The sequence below is a fragment of the Antennarius striatus genome, chromosome 10, assembly GCF_040054535.1.
Source record: "Antennarius striatus isolate MH-2024 chromosome 10, ASM4005453v1, whole genome shotgun sequence".
In the NCBI taxonomy this organism is placed as follows: domain Eukaryota; kingdom Metazoa; phylum Chordata; class Actinopteri; order Lophiiformes; family Antennariidae; genus Antennarius; species Antennarius striatus.
In genome coordinates this window covers 10,765,077-10,787,314 of record NC_090785.1, presented here as the reverse complement: position 1 = coordinate 10,787,314, position 22,238 = coordinate 10,765,077, and the positions used below count along the sequence as shown (strand labels likewise).

Here is a 22,238-nt window from a genome sequence, read left to right as displayed (position 1 = left end):
TAATATGACAAAACCAGAACACACTGTATTTTTTCTGTTACCACCTGGCTCAAGGTCGGCAACAAAAGGGAGGCCACACACAGATGTAACAGTCAGTGTTAGTTTTATTTAACTAAAACAAATGAGCAAAAGCAAGTTACTGATGGCATGTGTATGTATGAAGGGTATCAGTCATGTTAGCCATGCGTGGATGAGTGAATCATGGTGTAAAGTCGTGTTGTAAGGTGCAACAAACCAAGCGAAGTGATCAGGCTGATGAGGCTCCAGCAGGCCCAGCTGAGAGTGATTGTGACCAAATGGGCAGTCCTTAAAAAGCCCTGCAGGCAGTACCCAGTATGGCGGGCACTAACTGGCACTCCCTCACAGCTCCGCCTACCATCCAACGCCTAGTAGCTGCAAGAAAGACAGACCAGTGAGAGACAGGCAAACAGATTGCTCAAAGTCGTGACACCCCCTCCCTTAAAAATGGGGGATCCTAACTAGGATCCCCAAATTAAATCACCGCTAAAACATAACCATTCCATTGTCATCCCATAACCAGTTCGGAAGGCTGAGAACAAACAAAAACACCCTGGTGTATTAATATTAACTTGTGAGTAACCTCAAGACCTATGCTACTAAGTTAGCTATGAATAACCTCACGACCTGCAGGCGATCTCCATCCTCGACCGTCGCGACCACCTCCCTCAGCAACCTTGGTTCCTTAGGAAGCAGTTTAAGAGAGAGGAGAGCCAATCATAGAGACTTTTCATGTTATTTTGAGCTGCATGTAGATTCTCTCTTGCCAATTTTTTTGCACAATGCAGTCGATGTCTGAAACCATTTACATAGTCTATTAAGTTTTGTGGGGCCTGTTTTGCTTGCCAGTCACTTTGAAGATGCTAAAGGGCCTCGAATTTTATGTCCAAAAACCAGGTCATTGGGGCTGAAACCCAAAGTCTCTTGGGACACCTCCCTGACAACCAACAGCAGCCAGGGCAAACCTTATGACACGACCCTGCTCGGGGTCCGACCCCAGCCTCGCGCTGGGTTTCCCGCTGCGCAGATCCCACACCTGCATCCAATCATCACAGACACACCTGTCACCGTTTTACCCCTAATCGCGGACTATAAAGACCCAGCTGGAACACGGACCCAGTATCAGATCCTCTGTGTAGATGCCTTGTTTGTCGCCAGTTCATCCTGACTCCTACCTTGACCCCGGATTGTCTTTGGACCCCGACCTGCCTGCCTGGAACTGTATTAGAACTCAGCTTTGTCCCCGACCACGAACTCTGCCTCTCGGACTTGTACCTCTGCCTGCCTGCCTGTTTCCCCGTAAGTCCTGTCCGTATCCTCCCGTGTCTGCACGCCGCCCGTCCCGCTCTGTTTTCCCTGGACTCGTGCACCGGTCTTTCCCGTGCTTCCCTCGTGTGCCTTTGCTGGAATAAAGACTTTAGTTCAGACGCACCTGGTCTCCGCTCCTGTCTCAGTCCTGACACCTTCCTCCCAATCTCTGTCCAACTCTGTACAATATGCTCGGAGAACAGACTTCAACGTTTGATGGAATCTCTCCAGAGCTCCCTGGCTCCGGGTGTGGTAGGCGCTGGACTGTGAATGTTTGATATTTAGTTGTTTTAACAAAAATTTTGATGAGAAATTAGACCCTTGATCAAAGTGGACAACCTTTGGAATTCCAAAAATAGACATGAACTGTGTCAGAGCTTTCACAACTGACCTGGCGGTGATGTTCTTAAGGGGATAAGCAGCAGGATAACGGGTAGCCTGACACATGACAGTTAGCAAAAAGCTACTACCAGCTTTTGAACGTGGCAAAGGGCCAACGCAGTCAACAATCAGATGTTCAAAGGGGTGTTCAGCAACTGGAATGGGATAGAGGGGCAGGTTTAATTGCCTGATTTGGTTTTCCAGTCAACTGACATGTGTGGCAGGTTTTGATAAAGGCTGAAACATCTCTTTTCAAACGTGGCCAGTAAAAATGCCGCATGATTAAATCGTAGGTTTTCCTCACACCCAAATGACCAGCTGCGCCATCATGAGCCATCTGAAGGACAGTTAAACGTAATGCAGAGGGCAAAACTACTTGCACAATCTGATTCCCAAAAAAACAGTCCCCCTGGGGATCCTATTTTCTCACCAACAGGCCGTCCTGGACACTTCAACAGACACTTCAACATCACTAAATTCCTTTGGGATCAATAAATTGCATCTATCATCGCAAGATGAATGAAATGTATAACCACGCAGACACTGGGAGAGCATGCAAACTCCGCACAGAGCGGGACTCAAACCCGGACCCGCCGTGTTATGAGGCGACAGCGCTACCCACTGCGCCACCGTGCCGCCTCACTAAAATTAATGGTGACTAATTTGGCCAGTTCCCACAATTTCAATGCAAAGCTATGCCATCAAAATGATAAGATTTTACACAAAGATTGGAGACAGCACAGAAAGGGATTAAACACTGGGCAGAATCGATTTTGTGAGAGAAAGGAGTGCAAAGAACTTTAAAAAAACATAAAGGGGGAATTAAGTCCACAGAGGGATCCAAAATAAAAGCTTCAAAGAAAAGAACAAACTTCCTAGTTGGAAGTTGAAAACCATGTTTTAAATATAAAAGTTGACAAAAAATTACATAAGTGAGACACCAATTCTTTTCAAATAAATAAACGTAACACTTGCACATAAGAAACAACGGATTGGAATGAAGAAGTTTATTATGCACTGAATTTATTCTTAGCCTCCACATATGTGTGTGACAGAATCTGCAGGTAGTGTGACAAACTGTTTCCTCCTCTTGCCTAAAAAGCAGTAACTTATTGAAAATAGAGAGCCTCCAAAGCAAGCATTTTTAGTGAAGCAGCAGATGAAGATGAAGAGTCGGCCTCAGCATCACCCTGAGAATCATGTGAGGAAAGTTTCGATGGGCAGTTCCTCAAACACAGAGAAAGTGAGACATCTTCATATGAGACGCTTGTTAACGGTTGGCTGGTAATGCTGACTCTGATGACTCTGCTTGCATCAGCGTCTTTGAATGAAATTCAAATTGGATGTTGTATAGTTCCATTACTGACACACACACACACACACACAAACACACACACAAACACACACACACACACACACACACACACACACACACACACACACACACACACAAAAAATTCATGTGGCGAAGAGCAATCATGCATGGAGGCATACTATTCTGGGTCACTTGGTGCGTATGCTTTTTTTGGAGTCCTCAGCACAAGTCATTGTGCAAGGCCACAATGTAAATTCGAGGATTTGATGACATTTGCCGTTTCGTAATTTTTTTTTTATATACTGAATGAATACCCACAGGGAAATTAGTGGCACACTCTAGTTAGTACACATGCATATATATTAGTGTGTACACACAAACACACATAAGGGGCCTGTACACATGCAGTGGGAGGTAGAGTGGCGTGCAGCCCCTTTGTGGAGTGCCCAAATGAGCAACTTGTAAGGGGGATGGCACCTTGCTCAAGGGCGCCTTGGTAGTGCTCCAGAGGTGAGCTGACACCTCACACTGTCAGCTCGCACTCCTGGTGTTTTTGGGCAGGAGCGGGAATCGAACCGCCAATCTTAAAACATTGGATGACGCGCTCTACTGCCCGCTTTACCACTGAGCCACTTTATGTTTGAAGACAAGTGGACCAGAGCCAACCGACTTAAAACAGATCGCCTGGCAGCTTTGCGCCACATATGGGACCTGTTCCTGGTCAAATGCCGGGGCCAATTCATCCCCAGTGAATGTGTGACAGTGGATGAACAACTTTTGGCTTTCAGAGAGGGGACCTAGCTTCTGCAGTACAAGCCAAGCAAGCCCGCCAAGTACGACATAAAGATCTTCTGGGTTTGTGATGCATGCATCCCATATGCAATTGATGGGATACTCAAAGTGGAGACAGGGAGACAACCTGGGAAGAATGTTGTTTGTCAGTTGTGGAGTAGATTCAGACACACAGGTTGTAACATCTCCACTCACAACTTCTTCACCAGCGTGCCTCTTGGAGAACATCTCCTGGTGGAGCATCTGACTGTTTGCGACAGAACAAGTCAGACATTCTTCCAGTCATGAAGGCGATCAAGTCCAGAGAAGTCCACAACACCGAATTTAGGTTCAATGGCAACATGACCATGATCAGCTATGTAAGAAAGAAGGGAAAGGCTGTTCTGTTGCTTAGCACAATGCACTCCCATAAGACGGTGGATGAAAACAGCCCAAAGAAAAAAACAGAAGCGATCATCTTCTACAACCAGACTAAGGCCATGTCTGCACATAGCTTGATCTTTTTGAAACCCCAACTTTTTTTGCCCGCACAGAAAAAAATTTGTGTCCGTTTTCGAAAAATCTCTGTCCACACGTAACCGCATAAGTGCATTGGGCAACAAATTTATAAACGGATAATTTTGTAACAACTCCAAGAACGACAGGAGAGAGGACCGGGACATGTGTAAATTCATGCCGTTCCTCCTAGAGGACGACCTCTATCACAGATTTCTCCCACCAGCAGCACTGTCTGACCCAGAACTGGCGTCGGCGTCTTTGGCGAGGAACATGAATGAATGAATGAATAAATAAATAAATATATAAACTTGTGACTCCTAAAAAAAGAAGAAGACAAATATTCAACGCGTCTTTGACATGGAGCTGTTACACATCAGAAAACTGCTGTTTTAACTCTGTCCATTCTGTTTGTATATGTAGAGACGGGTCACACACACTAAGGTCCCAGCAGTTTTCATCGCAGGGACACGCAGCCCGGATAGAAAAAGATTTGTTTCCTGGAACTCATTAACTGCGAGTAATGAGCCAACTCCACCGATCAAACCCCTAGCAGAACAGGAATATTCAAAACCCGATCCCGATATCCTTCAAACGAGGATGAGAATCACCTGTTACATTAATAGGGATTTTAGAATTTTTTTCTAGGATTTTTTAACCCTCAAGTAAGTATATTTTTATTGTCTGGCTGATTTCAAACAAGAACATTATGCAAACAACAAAGTGACATGTAATTGTCTTTCATTTTTGTACAGTCTTCCTCCCAACCACCTCTTTGTTGACATCTGTGGGGGAAAAAATCAAATAGTAAAATATGATTTCTCCCAGCTTGTGTATCTGGCCATTGGCAGAAATCAAATGCTTCATAATGAGTCACTTGATTATCTCATCAGAACACTACTGTAAATGCTGCCTCACTAATGGAGGCATGAATGATGCATCTACGTATTTTGCAATAAAGTGACAGATAGATAGTCTCAATGGTTAACAGCTGTCATGTAATCAATGAAACGCACACATGTACATGTAGTAAATAGACTACATTCATTACTATGTAATATTTTTTGCTGTATTTTGGGCAATTGCATTTAAATTGGTAGTGTATGAAGGCAGTGGTGAACGTACACTGAATCTTTACTTAAACGTAACACAGTATAATACAACCATAATCCGAACACTGAGAATTTCAAATCAGGATAAAATACACTTTCCAGACACACTTATATATATGTGTGTCTGGGAATAAAAAATTTAAACCAAAATTTGATTCTTAGTCTCTTAATAATTCCATTCCATTTCTATCCCTGTTTTAAATAAATGTGAATATGTTTGTGTTCAGGATCAGTGAAGAGGGTCTTTGGAAGCCAGGGATCACACTGACTCAGGTAAATGGGGGCTTATCTGAGTGTGGGGAGGGCATTGCTAGTCCAGTACCCACACAATAGAGCAGAAATTCTCCACAGAAGCCCCAACTACCATGATGAAATGGGTGATGAAGGAGGGCAGGAGTTAAGCAGTCAAAAAAAAAAAAAAGGAGTCACAAGGGAGGGATAGAGTTTCTGATCCCACTTTGAGTATGTGTGTATTTGTAGTGTGAGTTGAGCAGCAAACTGGGGGTGGACAAATACTTAGACACGACTAGTTTGGCATGGAAAGGAAGAGATATTAAAAATGTGTAGATACAAAACAGAAAGAGGAGAGACAGACAGGATGAAACAGCATATTGAAAAACTCAAAGTGAAAATAGAAGGGTGTGTGAATGAGAGAGGGTGACAGTACATAAAAAACCCAACACAGAGGTGAACAAAGGAGAAAGAAAAGCTAAGGGAGTCAGAAGATGAACAGTATTGGCCACAACGATACATTAATACGCTGAGGGAAATGTTGCTGTATATGACAAGCAGCAGCGCCAGCATTGTTATAAACAGAACCTTCTGTCTAAGTCTTCCTTATTCTACTTGCATAATCATACACAGCTCTAACAGAGAGTGAACAGGAGAATATTTGCAGGAAATATTTTAGCAGTTCAAGTGTTGCATTACATATCAGTAATTCATCCCTAAACAGTGGACATGCTAGATCCCCAGATTATAGTTGTGAATGGTGACTTATCGAGGAGAAAAAATAATAAAGATACTGTGAGACAATGATACAGAAAGTGATAATGATTCCTGCGATAGGGTTCCATGCAGTTATACAAAGGGATGGGATGTGACTTGGTTTGGATTATGAGAAGTGCCAATTGTAAGGTATGAGGTAACATTTTGATGAATTTTTATATGAAATTACCGTCTTCCACCAGTATGGAAAAAGGAGTATTAAATATGTAATTTGTTATAACAACAGGATCAATATTATTTTGTTATTATAATTATAATGTAAAATAATAATTTGTTTTAAGATTGTTGTTTGGCACTCATAATAAACTTCTGGTTTATTATGATAGTGACAGCTGGTGGACACAGGGAAGGCAGACACCAGAGAGAATGCATGACATACAACAGGCATTTGTGTTGGGCCTAAATGAAATCATTTGAAGAGAAAACTAATTCTTGCTCATTTTAAATTCCACAATAATCCTGACTGGTTTCTGAAAATTAATTGAATGATATTGCTAAGAGGTTTTCAGACTGTATGGATATTCTGAAACAAATTAACCCTCAATCCTTTGTCCTGGTGAGTAAATATATCTCACCAGAGGGACAATGAAATGAAATTCCTGTTCAGGACAGGTTTTTGATAGAGTGGGTATTCAGAAAATGATAGGGAAAGCTTTTACAGTAAACCAAGATACTTGACACTTCCAAGCCCATTTTTGCTTAACATTAAAACCCACAAACACTTTATCAGTACAGAAAGTAGAGTTCAATACACAACCCACATATTTCTCTGTGTGTTCATGCTGTGTCATGCTCACCACTTGTAATTTTGAGTATAATCGTGGCTGCCTGTGCTCCCATTTTTCCTCACAGCCTTGCGGGCCAGTTGAGCCACCTGGAGGGCTTGTCAGAGAGTTGTCATTTCAATCCCTCCAACCATCCTGATGCAGTGAACTGTGGCTTTTGATAAACACTGATGAGGCTTTTCTTTTGATAGCCCCTTGACAGCCCAGTTCTCCCTTACTCCATCAGCTATGTGACGGCTCCAAAAACTGGATAAGGGTGTTTCGCAGATGACTTGAGCATTTAACATCACCCAGGTGATTATACTGTAATTAGTTTTTTTTTTTTAAGTATACTGTCCTATTAGAGTAGTAAAATAATTGGAGGTTAGTTACAACCATGATAAATGTTTTATTTATATATGATATGATTAAGACATCTACATGGTCTTCAACCATCTCTTATGTGTTTAAAGTTGGCCCTCATTAGATCCCGTCTTGCGGGCTTCTTTCAAATGAAACACAGCAAAGAATGACTAATTTGGCTCGAGGAGGTGATTGATGCTTATGGGATGGAAGCTGTGTCCATGCTTGAGTGTGTTCGGAAAATATCAGTAATTGTCCATGAGAGACAGAAATCCTTTCGGCTTTTCCCTTCAGGGGTCACCACAGCATATCAATTGCCTCCATCTAACCCTGTCTTCTGCATCCTCTTCTCTCACACCAACTACCTTCATGTCCTCTTTCACTACATCCATAAACCTCCTCTTTGGTTTTCCTCTAGGCCTCCTGCCTGGCAGTTTTAAACTCAGCATCCATATCATCAGTGCTCAGGATACGTTTTGGAATGAGACAATGATTAAACAAACAGTTTTGAGCTTGCTCTCTTTAATCCAAGGATCAAAAATATGACAATATACCATAAAAGATTTTGTTTTAATCAATATTTCTCACTTGAACGTTAAAAATACAGCATTTCAGGTAATTTATACTTCAGGAGATGGAATGATAAAACTTTGGGAATCTTTTCATCACTTATAGATTTCTGCACACTCTGTGACAAACACATATTACAAATAAATGAAGACACAAGTTTAAATGCCACTGTTTATCTTCAATGAAAACATGACTCAAAATAACATTTGTGTGTCTGCAACAGCAAACAATAGTGAAAGATCCTACTTCAATGGTGTAAAGATGTGTGCTGAGTCTACTGCACTGCAGTAGATTGCACAAGTTTTAGAACCTTGTCAAATCTGAACAGATACATGAAGTGCTTGATAATGTTTTCATTTTATACAAAAAGGAGGATTTATATGATTCATTCCAAGGATTTGATTCCAGGGCTGAATTCTTGGTGAGACCTATTCCATAAATTGATTAAAAATTCAACAGTGAAAGTGTCTAATGATGATAATGACATCGTTGAATTACTACATGAAAAAATAAACAGGATGATATCTCTCAGAAGCAGTTGAATTTAGAAATTACTGGGGTATCATAACATAATAAAGATTGATAACAACAATACAGTATTCTACAGAATGTCATTAAAATTGTACAATTATGTCTCTGATCTGGATTGGAGAGGATTACAGAAAATAAGTGAAGAGATATACTTGTTATTAACGGTCCTAGGTTTATGTAACAATAACATCAGATGTTTTGGCTTGTAGACAAAATCCTTAGCCCCAGATTTGTATCTACTTCTCTATATTGTTTGCTGTAGATAAGGTCTCCCACTTTGTTCAAAGTAAATGCTATACTTTCCAAATGCCTTCATTCAAATCTCTGGTGAAATCTAAAAGACTCATTTAGCTTGTGCAGCAGTATGTAAAAAAGCAAGTCTCCAAAAGTAAGACCATAAAATTACTCCACACAGCCTGAGCAGCCAAATTTGGATTGACTATACTGCTGTTCCATAAATAAAATCTCACATTTTTTCATTTATCTCTTTAACTCAAACAATTTTTTTCATTTCCAGTGACTGACGCAATCTGGATTTCCTACCCCCGTGGTAAATGCACTTATTTGAGAAAATTTCAGCGGAAGTAAAACATGCCGGTGTGCTACAACGGTTCAAAAAAGGAAAATATTTACATTGGTTATTCATTCATTCATCTTCTTGAAGAAGAGACGAGTTTAATTCTCGTCTTTAGCTGCTTATCCAAAATACAGGTCGTTGGTTACGCTGGAGCCTATCCCAGCTGGCTACGGGAATGAGGGGCTAAACGCCCTAGATGAGTCACTAGTTCATTGCAGTACATTAGTTATCGTGATCATATTTAATATTGTATTGATATGCAGCAGTTAAAATATGTATTACATAGGTATTGACTTGTTTCTCCTTGTTTTTTTAATGAGCTATCTGGATGTGCTTCTCATGAGTTAGCTATTATTACAACATTTATGGAACACTGTGGCAAAAGGTAAGATGTGTGGAGTAATCTTATTGCCTCATCAAAGTCAGATTCTTCTAATGTAAGATCTCTTGGAGAAGGTCCAAATGGAGCTGCAGCAATTTGTCTCTATTGTGTTATGTGGACATAAAAATGCTTTATGACAAACACAACAATATGAGGTTGACGTTACATTTCTATATGAGACATGCATCCTGCCTTTCCCTGAATCGTCTGAGCTCTGATCAGAAATTATGACACATGGGTTGAAATGCATTAATTAGATAGCCTGGTATATAAAGGGGTGTACAGTACCTTAACAGGCTTCACTATGCCTATTCTTATAAAGGCCATCTGTGTCATCCTCTCTCTCAATTGGCATTTCTCTCTCCTTCATGTGGGTAACATGCCAATATCTCTAGGCAGCAGATATGGCGGCCCTCTTTGTTGTACTGCTTCAATCTTCTGACCTGTGATGCCTTTTCCCTTCTCATGTTGCTGAAGTTCTCTTTTTCATTCTTCTGACCCTACCCCATCCTCTGTCTCTCTTTCCTCTCTCATTCCCCAAAGACCTTGCTTTTAATTAGTATTCAGCTGTCAACACAAACCCACTCCAACTGAGTTTACTTCAACTCTGACCCTTATACTCACACTTGCTTTAGTTGTTTCCTGCTTTCAGATTCCCCCAATTGCTCATGGCATAAACATACCACTTGCCTTTTGAGTGAGAATATTTGATATCTGTGCTTTATTTGTTAACCCAAGAACCCCCCCCCCCTTTGTTCCCATTTATATTTTTACAAAGGTCTTAAAAATATCCATTTGGACCTTACTTTCTGCCCTCCTTTAATCTTTCATATCCGTCCCGCTTTTCCTCTCCCCTCCTTGCAAGTTCTGTCAGTGTCTCATGGTGTTCTTGCCAAACTTGTCACCAAGTTGTTGGATGAGCAGAGCCAGCTCTCCGGCAGCCTGCGACTTCTCCTCCAGGAGCTCGTAACGAAGGCTGGAAATGTCTTGCTTGATCTCCTTCAGCTCACCTACAATGCAGTCACACATGGAGACAACAGTCAGGGCTTGTAAAGCAGAGGACATGCAGACATGTCTACATTTAACAAGGCCGCAAATCTGTCCTATTGGAATGCAGGAGCATATGCAGGACAACCTCATTCCATGGCTTTCTCTCTCTCTCTCCACACACACACACACACACGCACGCACGCACGCACGCACGCACGCACACACACACACACACACACACACACACACACACACACACTCACACAACACTTCGCCTTTCAACATTGCCTACAGTAACACATTCACATTCGTTGAGCAAACAATGACATAAAGACAGCAGGCTTTAATGAAGAGGGAGCATTTACCTTCATTGACTTCATCACTCTCTCTGTCCACTTGAGCCTTAAGGACATAGCGCTTAATCAGGCGCTTCATTATGTTCTATGAAGAGGAGACGTAGATTAAATGTGGCCAATGTGGCAAGTGTGATGGAAAAAGGAATAGTGCCAGGTAGTAGAGAGCAACACACTGGCAGGGAGTGTGTTGAAAATAATATTGATCTATAACCATGAGGGATTAGCAGCCAGCAGGGCTTTAGCAGCCAATCTCCGCATGTGAGGAGGCTGATACGTCGATACCTGTCACCATCCATACAGCACATCTACAAATGTACGATCAAGTGACATTTCAATGGTTGGCAGGACTCATTTTGTGTATCTGTGTGCTGGATGTTGGAAATGAGGCACAGATGAGTAGTGAAGAGAGTTAAGACTTCCCCCAGGTGAAAGGGTGAAGGCAGACTAAGGAGGAGAGCTTCTTGTCCTCGCTCAGTGGGATGCTTTCAATCTCCTCCAATCAGCTCATTAGTAACATTTTTCAGTCACACTGTGTTGTTCTAATTTTGTTCCCTGCTCATCCTCCTTTCACTCCCAATGCCTTGTTTCATCCTGCCTCCCATTCAGCCAGTGCCCTTCTGTTTGAACTCTTGGTAATTGATTTCTTTTATTTCTCCTCACTCTTCACATCTGCCATCCATTCTGGTTACTTTTTACCCTATTCACCCTTCGCATTATTCCTTCCATCTCTATTTTCCCTATATATTTTCTTCATTCATTATGCTCTTTTGTTCTTTTCTGATATTTTCTACCCATCCTTCATCCTCTGTCTTACCTGGTATCTGGTTGGGAGTTTCCTAGATTTTCTGGGGAAGAACTCTTCTCCTGGACGTGGGTAAGACCTGAAGCACTCGTCCTGTGCAGACATCAGTTAAGTGTTAACATCATATTTCAGGGTCAAATAATCTTCTATAACTGAAGCATCAGAAAAGTGGGGAACACTGCCAAACAAAAAACAAAAGGCTTTCCTTAATACTTGCATCCCAAGCTTGATATATCTTCCACCTCATTTCAGCACTGAAGTGTCAAAATTCCTTTAACATTATAGTGTATCTGCATATAGGGGCGGCAGTGGCTCAGTGGTAGAGCAAGTCATCCAGTGATTCAAGATCGGCGGTTCAATTCCTGTTCCCGCTGAGTCATTTGTCTTTGTGTCCTTGGGCAAGACACTGTACCCTCCTTGCCTCCAGTGGGGCACTCGCTAGTGTGTGAATGTGTGTGATTTTTCCGGTGGTGGTCGAAGGGGCCGTATGGACAGATTGGCAGCCATGTCTCCGTCAGTCTGCCCCAGGGCAGCCATAGCTACATATGTCGCTTACCATCACCAGGTATGAATGAAGAGTCAGTGAATAATGCATCCAGTGTAAAAACAAATTTGAGTGTCCAGAAAAGCGCTAAATAAATCTAATCCATTATTATTATTATTATTATTATTATTATTATTATTATTATTATTATTATTATTATTATTATTATTATTATTGTTATTATAATAATAATAATTATTATTATATAGGTGTCTGAACAAAGAGCAGAATAAAATTAGTTAATATAATATATAGTATATATTAATATAGTTAATATAATATCCTTTACCCCCCCTTTTGACTGGAATTTAATAACTGAACTTACTGGTCCCTAATAAATTAATTAGAAGAGACTCAGTCATTCATACTGGACTTATGCATTAAGTAGCTCTATGTCTGACTCTGTCCAGACATATGCTGACAATAAACTAACATTTTTCACTTCTATTCAGCGCATTGACTTTCCTCAAACTGTGGAAGTTCTACACAAGAAGCACTTCAGTCTTTGATTCTTAGACGATATTCTCTATTGTGTTAATTGCTTCTGCTTCATTAATTGCTACTGCTTCGGCTTAGCTATGCCCTTAAACAGTTAAGGCTGGAGAGAAGTTTCGGCACTCTCAGAGGTAGATGGATGTAACTTATCTTCTTCCAACCTGAAACCTGCCTGGGTGATCGGGCAGATCAGATGGCCTGACTAATAGCTTAGGTGAACTATTTGACCTGAGGAATGAGACAAATGCCTGTGGACAAGGCCTTCTATAAGATGGATTCTCTGTTAAACAATTCATTTTCTTCACCTGACAATTTAATTTCATTGCAGCTATTCTATTTAGGTGGACAATCCTTGAGAAGAAGAAGCTGCGTAAATAAATGAAACTTGCTGTGTGTGAGTTTTCTGAACACATGGGACACATTATAATTGTCAGTGGCAAACAGTTAACCCAAGAATATAAAAACAAGCCCACAGCAGATTGTTATAGATGCAAATAATGAGCTTTTCCTTTGCCCCCTGTGTGAGTTCACCAGTTCATTAAATGAATCTAAAGGGAAAACAAATCCTTTAACAGAAAATAATCCTGCAATATCAACATGGAAAGTATATAACTTGATTATCACCATACCTGTCATTCTTTATAAGAAGTAAAAAAAATGCACAATTGTAAAGAAACTAAACTGATGGTCAAAGCAAATATCACAAGTGTCAACATTAATGCCAGACAATTAGTTTTTGTCTGTAACATTAGATAACGTGCATAAAACAGCAACTTGATTTTGGTTTGTGTTATTTATCACATGATCACAACCAAGGAGAATTCTTCATGCTGACCTTGACTTGTTGGTTTAGCATGCCCAACTCCAATTCATTGTTGTGCCGATGACTTTTGGCCTTGCAGAGGCGTATCAGGCAGGACTTGATGCGGAGGACCAGGTAGTAGAATGACTTTGGGCTGGGAACCAGGTTGAAGGGGGCGGGTAGCGTGCGACCCTCATCAAAGTAGGAGAGCCACAACTTGGCTCGTGCAAACTTCCACTCCACATCAGCGTCCTCCTGCAGAGACCAGCCGACATACACTCATACATATTATGATCAATATTGCTATGCCAAAACTATAAAATATTAGTTAGAACAGATCAAACATTTCAACAACAGGAAACTAATGTTTGCTAGAACTATGTGTGAATAGCTATAACTGTAATGCTTTTACTTTGCTACCAAAAAGCATCTCCCCACCTATATATTTGAATAAGCTCACTTGAAAACCTCACGGTGTCACGTTTTAACTCCACCCACTACCGCCCAACCGATCACGGCGCATCTGCCCAAAGGAATCACGTGAACAATGTGGCGTAAGGCATCGGGCAGCAAGGCTTTTTGTTGCGGTTATGCCTTCCGTCCACACAACAACGCAGATATCCGGGATGAAAATGCTGGCCAAAGTGATGAACTGTAATGCTTATGCTTTGCTACCAAAAAGCAATATATGTCAGTCAATAATGGGCTATGGTCCGTCTGTTTTTTGTGGGATATTGCAGGTGAAATAATTTCACTTGGACCATTTCAGATATGCTAGATTACTGACTATTAAGTGGTAGTCTTTTTAACATGTTTGATAACAAAAAAAATATACTTGGTGAGAATAATATCATTGAGTTTATTTTGAGATTTGACTCAGCTTTTATTTTGAATTCTGATTTTAAGGGGTATGACTTGTGGTGTTTACAGCTCTCACTGGATCAAAAAAGGCCTATGAACTTACTCACCTCTATCTCTTGGTATGAGCTGTTGATCATGGCGATGAGCATGTTGAGAAGAACTACCACCATTGTGACATTATAGACTCCATATAACACGTAGCCAATGTTTTCTATAAACTTATGGTCGTACTTCAACACCACTGAGATCACTTCAGAAAGACCAAAGATCGACCAGAACAGAGTCTTAAAACTCTCCTCAACCCTGGAAGGAATGAAAGAGAAAATACAGCAGTGAGAAATCAGCATATGACAATGAACTGTGTTAACAGCTTATTGCTCTTTCACACAAACACCCAGTTGTGGGGTTTATGATGTGGCACTGATGAAATACCTGATGAGTCCCGAAACCATTAGACATTTATCTCTCAAAAATAAACGCACATACACCTGATACAGTTACACACATTCTCCGTTCCAAATTCACAAATACATGCTTCACTTCTGCAAAGCTGAAGGAGCAGACGGATTTAAGATATTGTTGAGTCAATAGGAAGAAAGTGATAGAGTCTGATACATTTTGCTGAAATTTTTATCAAATAAATTTGGAAAAGTCACAAAAGGTAATGAAAAAAACCCCACTTGCATTGCAATAGATGGGTAAGTGATCTTTTTCGAATCTGCATGTATAAAAAGGCAACGTATTTCCATTCATAGAGGTCGTTCGGAAGGGAATATGTTCAAAAAGTTGTGATGATATTCATTTTGTTATCAAATTTTGACTGTCATAATAATTAGATTTCAGAGACTTTTTGTTAGACAGACCAGCATTTCTTTAAGCGAAACTTTTTCCCTTGACACCGAGACGAAAAACCTTTCTCATTTCGAAAATGAAGCATGCTCTGACCTGGATTCCACTATGAAACTTTTGAGACTTATAAGAAGTAAAAAGCTCTGAGACCTGTGTAAATTGACATTCAGTTACATATCTGTCAGCAAATTTTCCTTGACTGGCAAGTGGCAAGGAGGTAGAAGCCACCTGCTGAGATTGCTGGGGGAGGGGAAAGTTGGAAGGAGACTGGGGAGAGCAGATATCTAGGTTTGTGGCTGTAGGAAGGTTCCAGCTTCATTTCTTTCACAGAGACCAAGTTTCATTGTCAAGCAGAGAGAGGGCACAGAGAGCAAAAAACACCTCAAATGTATAGGATGACAGACACAAACAGATAAACAGGCCTGACTGTGTCCTTTTTCTTTTTCTCACAAGCCCATGGGAACAAACTCTTCTGGGCACTTTAGATTTAACCTTTTAGTCAGACAAAAAAACACTATTTAACCTTCAAGACCAGAGTTGTGTGTGTGTGTGTGTGTGTGTGTGTGTGTGTGTGTGTGTGTGTGTGTGTGTGTGTGTGTGTGTGTGTGTGCGTGCGTGCGTGCGTGTGTGTTTTTCTTTGTCAAAACTGATGTGAAACAGATCTCTGCCTTCATTTAACACTTTTCTTTCAAAAAATACACCATTTTCCAGGGTACAATTATCGGCTCAGTACTTGGTCTCGTCAGAGAAGAATAGGCTGCTGAAAAAGTAATGACTTAACTATTGCTTGCCTATTTAGATTAAATAATGCATCACTTTAAAATAAATTTTATTTATATTGATTGTTCAATGTCAACATGTATCGACTACTTGGTGATCTGCTAACATGACAGATGTCCTTGTGGTATTATGCCTAGAATCAGTGCTAAACTCCATCTTGGTGTTTCAGTGTATGAGATTGTGCAGAGTTTTATCCTGAGTGCTAAAAAACTGAGCTGATGTGCAAACAAAAAAAGAAAGAAAAAGTTGCTTGCAATAACATTTCTACAAAAAAAACCATCAATCCCTTTTTCAGACTTTTTTATTGGTCTTAAAAAAGAGAGATGAGGTGAGCATAAAATCTGGTTCCAAAACATGTTCCTCCATAAACTTAGCATAAATCTTCTGCTGATAGCAGCTCTTCCGCATATTCACTGCCCTTTATACCTTTAATTTGGTTTCACTGTGTCATGCACTGCTTTAACCTCTATAGTTTGAGGACACACTGTACACTGGACTCCCAAACTCAAAATACTCAAGACTTTCGGAGGTCCAGATCTCCTATCAACCCTTGATCTCTGACTTGTCCGAAGGTGGAGGTATGAGACAATTTACCATAGCGGGAAAATAACTCTTCAATAACGTATCAATCACTGCTTATCAACAAAAGGGGGACTTCAGGAAAAACAACCACATAAATATATCATCAGACATGGGGGTGGCATAGCACAAAACATAAACATAAATAATAATAGAAGAACATCAGTGATAATCTTGTAATCAGTGAACGCTTGTTTTCTAACATCTTAGAAATAGGCATTTCCTTCACAGTGAACGCTGATGCAGAGGCATCATTATCATAAACACCGAGACATTACGTATCACACTTGAGACGTGTGAACACAAACAAGCTCCTGAGGATGAATAGTATCAATCCTTTGAGTTAGACGCCCTCGCCATCAGGTTGCTGTGAGACTAACAGCGACCAAATGCTATGATCAGCAATATCATCCACTCCCTTACTATCACCCATAACCACAATCAGGAGAGCTGTAAAGAAGGATTTTGGTAGAAAAGCCTTCTTCTCTTGGTTAAATAATGTCTCATCACTTACGTGGAACCTCTCTCTCAAGATTAAAAAAACATTTGTCCATCGCTCTGAAATAAAAAAAAAAAACTTGGAAAAAAAGGACAATTATAAAGCCCTGATTGTGCAATTCTTCCAATTATTCATTTTATCTTTATCTTTATCGACCGCAGGAGGTCACAGGGAGCTGGCGCCTATCCCAGCTGGCATAGGGCGTGAGGCGGGGGACACTTCGGGCACGATGCCAGCCGCGGAGCCACATACAAAGACAGACAACCATGCACGCACACACTCTCTCCTACGGGCAATTTGGGACCGGCCAATCAACCTGAAGCGCATATTTTTTAAGGTGGGAGGAAGTCGGAGAACCCGGAGAGAACCCACGCAGACATGGGGAGAACATGCAAACTCCGCACAGAGCAGGATATGAACCCGGACCCACCGTGTTGTGTGGCGACAGCGATACCCACTGTGCCACCATGCCGCCCTTTTTCCAATTATCTTTTTATAAAATTATCCTTTCTTCCAGCACTTCTTCCCTTCCCACCCGTGTGAAACGTTCTTTTGATTTAGATTTTCTTGTTCAGAAAATGTGAGTGTAGATACTGATGAAGGGCTCTGTTCCAGGCCACAAATGCGCTATTGAATCCAGACACTCGCAGGGATAAGTGAACTCTGAGATTGTTAAAATTACACTCTCAACACATACTATTCATGCATACTGTTCATCTGCCCAGCTTGGCGGATATATTGATATAAATATATAAAATTACAAAAAGCTGTTAGAAATGTGTGTGAAGACAGCAGTATGGCTAGAGAACCCCTCTTATGACCCCATATGAGTTAACATATGGTTCATGACAACATGTTTTGCACCTCCACACTCTTCCTTCTACCTAATTCACTGATATGAATGGTAAGGATAGAAGGATTTACTATATGAGAGTAGGAGGTCTGTTTCCAGACCCAACAGTGTTTTCTGGTGTTTCTGCTTTTCTGTACATCGGACACAGTATAATAGATGTCTCTCTGGGACAAAGTGAGATTAATGAAATTCTAAAATATATCCTTGGATATCAAGATCAATAAATATTGTTTTGCTCCTGTTAGCTGGTCATTCCATGTTTGTTTTATACTGTTACTGTTGGTAAGACAAATGAGATACTCAGTGCTCGAGGATGATTTTAACAAGCATGTGTGTGTGTCTGTGTGTGTTTACGTGTTGTGCAGCATTGTACACCAAGCAGCGGGCATCTGGAGCCAGAGCAGGACAGTGTGTTATTATTTATTATTAAGATTGGCAGCTCCCAATTGTGTGCTAATGCGCGCGCACACACACACACACACACACACACACACACACACACACACACACACACACACACACACACACACACACACGCGCTGTATATGTGTGTGTGTGTGTGTGTGTGTGTGTGTGTGTGTGTGTGTGTGTGTGTGTGTGTGTGTGTGTGTGTGTGTGTATGTTTGGTTGTGTGGGAGACTGGTGAGTCACCTCAGCTCTGCGGGATCAGTCCAAACCCAATCACCATCAGAACAAAATCAACCCCCCCTATCTTTCTAGCTTTATATTTGTCTCTCTTGTTGTTTTCGTTCCTTTCTATCTGCCTCTTCCTATCTCTGGTAGGCCTCTCATTAGGTTTCTCTTTCTCTCTCACCCATTTTCTCATTACATTCCCATTACCACTGCTTTGATATCTTTCTCTATATCTCTCTCCTTTCCTCCCTCAAGCTCTTTCAGTCTTTCATCCAAACAGCTTTGAGCCATTTCTGTATCAATCTCTTCCTTTGATTTCCTCCTTTCTGTTTTAACTGGTTTATTTCCTGTCGATGTTTCTACTTTTATTAATCTGTAGAATTATTCTGACATCTGTAGAATTATTTTCACATTGGCTGACTTTAAATGCAAATATAGATGTTTTTAAGGAACAGCAGTTTTCTGGTCTTCTGTTCTTTCTCCCTTCTTCCTCCATTCAGTCATCAGGCAGATATTAATCTCTCCTTTCCTCTTCCAGTCCTCTTCTCTCCATAGTACCTATGCCTCTACTTTAAATCGAAGGAGACAGAACAAGGAACTGATCAAATCTGATGTGTTTGCCTGTCGTGAGCGTACTCATTCAAGAGGCTTTGTGCGTATTTGTATGACAGACCACAGGGTTTAAACTGAGACATAAAAGCCAGAAAAGCAACAAAAACTGTTTTGTTGTATGTCTTGAGGCAACTTTTTGAATTGCCTTCTCCTTTGGTATCCTGCAATAAAAAGTATGAGCCAGGTAAACAATGCACTGGTTTTGCTCTTTTCATCACTAAAACTTTTACAGTAATGGACATTTGACAAACCCCTCCCAGAACTTATCAGCATGTTGAAGTGGTGCATGGGACTGTCAGTGAGACCATACTCAGTGATTTTGTGCGTTTGCCTCTTTTTTTCAAAACTAGATAAAAAGATATGTTTGGAGAGGTTGCTCTACTGCTCTACCAACCCATGATATTGGTTTTATGCTTGCAGTGATTAGTCCATGTCCTCAATGTTTATTCTGTTATGCTCAAATATGTTGTATAACATAATTAAGCAGAAATGTAAACATTGTTTTTCTATTATATTATTTACATGCATTGCACATGGATTATTACCTGGTATGAATGATGACTTTATGTTTCCAGAGACGCAGATCTGTCAGTACTTTTAAGTAGCCCATGGAGTTAACAAGGTTTTGCTAGATTTTTTTATCTGCCCATAACAGTATTTGCTAAGTGTCAGTGGTTTAAGGGCCCTTCTTGATTGGTGGGAGAGATGTCAGATCTCTGCTGAGGGTGGTCGAGAATGGGACTGGAGACATTTTGTCCCTAATTGCATTGAGTGATGTGGGGCTTAGGGTCTAGTTGGGATAAATTAGACCTGAATCTGTGTATGCTAGAATTTACTCTTACATCAACATTCTTCATTTTCAAGTACTGACAGTATGAGGTAGACTGTCATGTTTGAATGAAGAAAAAAAAGGTCTCCATCCATTCATCTTCCACCGCTTATCCGGAATCGGGTCGCAGGGGCAGCAGCTTCAACAAGGAGCCCCAAACTTCCCTTTCCCCGGCCACATCCATCAGCTCTGACTGGGGGATCCCAAGGCGTTCCCAGGCCAGTGTTGAGATATAATCCCTCCACCTGGTCCTGGGTCTCCCCCGAGGTCTCCTCCCAGCTGGACGTGCTAGAAACACTTCCCTAGGGAGGCGTCCCGGAGGCATCCGCACCAGATGCCAAAACCACCTCAACTGACTCCTTTCCACGCGAAGGAGCAGCGGCTCTACTCTGAGCCCCTCGCGAACAGCAGTGTTTTTCCCCTTAACTCTAAGGGAGACACCAGTTATCCGCCTGAGAAAGCCCGTTTCAGCCGCTTGTATCCGCGATCTCGTTCGTTCGGTCATGACCCATTGCTCATGACCATTGGTGAGGGTAGGAACAAAGATTGAACGGTAGATAGAGAGCTTTGCCTCTCGGCTTAGCTCCTTTGTGACAACAGTGCGGTAAAGCGACTGCAATACCGCTCCTGCTGCCCCATTTCTCCGTCCAATCTCACACTCCATTGTTCCCTCACTCATGAACAGGACCCCAATATACTTAAACTCCTTTACCTGTTGAAGGACCTTATTCCCCCCTCGGAGAAGGTAGTCCACCGGTTTCCTGCCAAGGACCATGGCCTCAGATTTGGAGGTGCTAATCCTCATCCCCACCGCTTCACACACGGCTACAAACCGGACCAGTGAGTGCTGCAGGTCACAGGCTGATGACACAAACAGGACCACATCATCTGCAAAAAGCAGCGATGCAATCTTCAGGCCACCAAACTGTAACCCCTCCTCACCACGACTACACCTCGTTATCCTGTCCATGAAAATCACAAATTTGTGATAAAGCGGAGCCCTGGCAAAGGCCAACAGCTACTCGGAACAAGTCCGACTTACTGCCGAGAACCCGAACGCAGCTCTCACTTTGGGCGTACAGGGATTGGATGGCCCTGAGGAGAGGCCCCCTCACCCCATACTCCCGCAGTACCTCCCACAGTATATCCCTGGGGACCCGATCGTACGCCTTCTCCAAGTCCACAAAACACATGTAGACTGGATGGGCATACTCCCAAGCCCCCTCTAGGATCCCTACAAGAGTAAAAAGCTGGTTCGTTGTTCCACGACAAGGACAGAACCCACATTTTTCCTCCTCAATCTGAGGTTCGACAATCGGCCAGACCCTCCTTTCCAGCACCTTGGAGTAAACTTTCTCAGGGAGGCTGAGGAGTGTGATGTCCCTGTAGTTGGCACACACCCTCTGGTCCCCCTTTTTAAAAAGAGGAACCACCACCCCAGTCTGCCACTCTTTCGGCACTGTCCCAGATTTTCCACGCAATGTTAAAGAGGCGTGTCATCCATGACAGCCCCTCAACACCCAGAGCCTTCAGCATTTCCGGGCGAATCTCATCAACACCCAGGGCTTTGCCACTGCGAAGTTGTTTAACTACCTCAGTGACTTCACCCCGAGAGATTGACTCGAATCCCCCATCATCCTCCAGCTCTGCCTCTGCAACAGAGGACGGGTCAGTTGGGGTGGTTGGATTCAGGAGTTCCTCAAAGTGTTCCTTCCACCGACCGACAACCTCCTCAGTCAAGGTCACCAGTGTCCCATCCTTGCCATATACAGCTTGGATGGTCCCCTGTTTCCCCCTGCCTGAGGTGTCGACAGTCCTTAAGAACAACTTTGGTGCCGTCCGATAGTCCTTCTCCATGGCCTCTCCGAACTCCTCCCACACCCTCTGTTTTGCCTCCATCACAGCCGAAGCTGCAGTCCTTTTGGCCCGTTGGTACCCTGCAACTGCTTCAGAAGTCCCCAGGGACTTTGTTCCAAAATTTGTGAAAATTGTCAATAAGCTTGATACCATGGGTACTTCATCCTGATGACAGCCATTCATGTACTCTATGTTCTTCTGAAGGATTTGATTCTGTTGCCAAGGGTTGGAATGTGTTTTGAAATGAAGCATGTTGCAACTGACAGCCAATCAGTTTCTCC

At 41.9% G+C, this 22,238-nt stretch overlaps 1 protein-coding gene across 1 annotated transcript in view; it reads right to left on the bottom strand.

The window, feature by feature from the left end:
• Nucleotides 1–10,427: 10,427 nt before the first annotated feature.
• trpc7b (transient receptor potential cation channel, subfamily C, member 7b) overlaps nucleotides 10,428–22,238 on the bottom strand; it is a 44,245-nt gene continuing 32,434 nt past the window's right edge. Inside the window, exons 8-12 of the mRNA XM_068325640.1 lie at nucleotides 14,574–14,769; nucleotides 13,639–13,860; nucleotides 11,777–11,857; nucleotides 10,972–11,047; nucleotides 10,428–10,626 (exon numbers count right to left, since the gene is read on the bottom strand). Of these exons, the coding sequence (XP_068181741.1) occupies nucleotides 10,487–10,626; nucleotides 10,972–11,047; nucleotides 11,777–11,857; nucleotides 13,639–13,860; nucleotides 14,574–14,769 (715 nt within the window). The 3' untranslated portion in view covers nucleotides 10,428–10,486. The remainder of the gene's footprint in view (nucleotides 10,627–10,971; nucleotides 11,048–11,776; nucleotides 11,858–13,638; nucleotides 13,861–14,573; nucleotides 14,770–22,238) is intronic.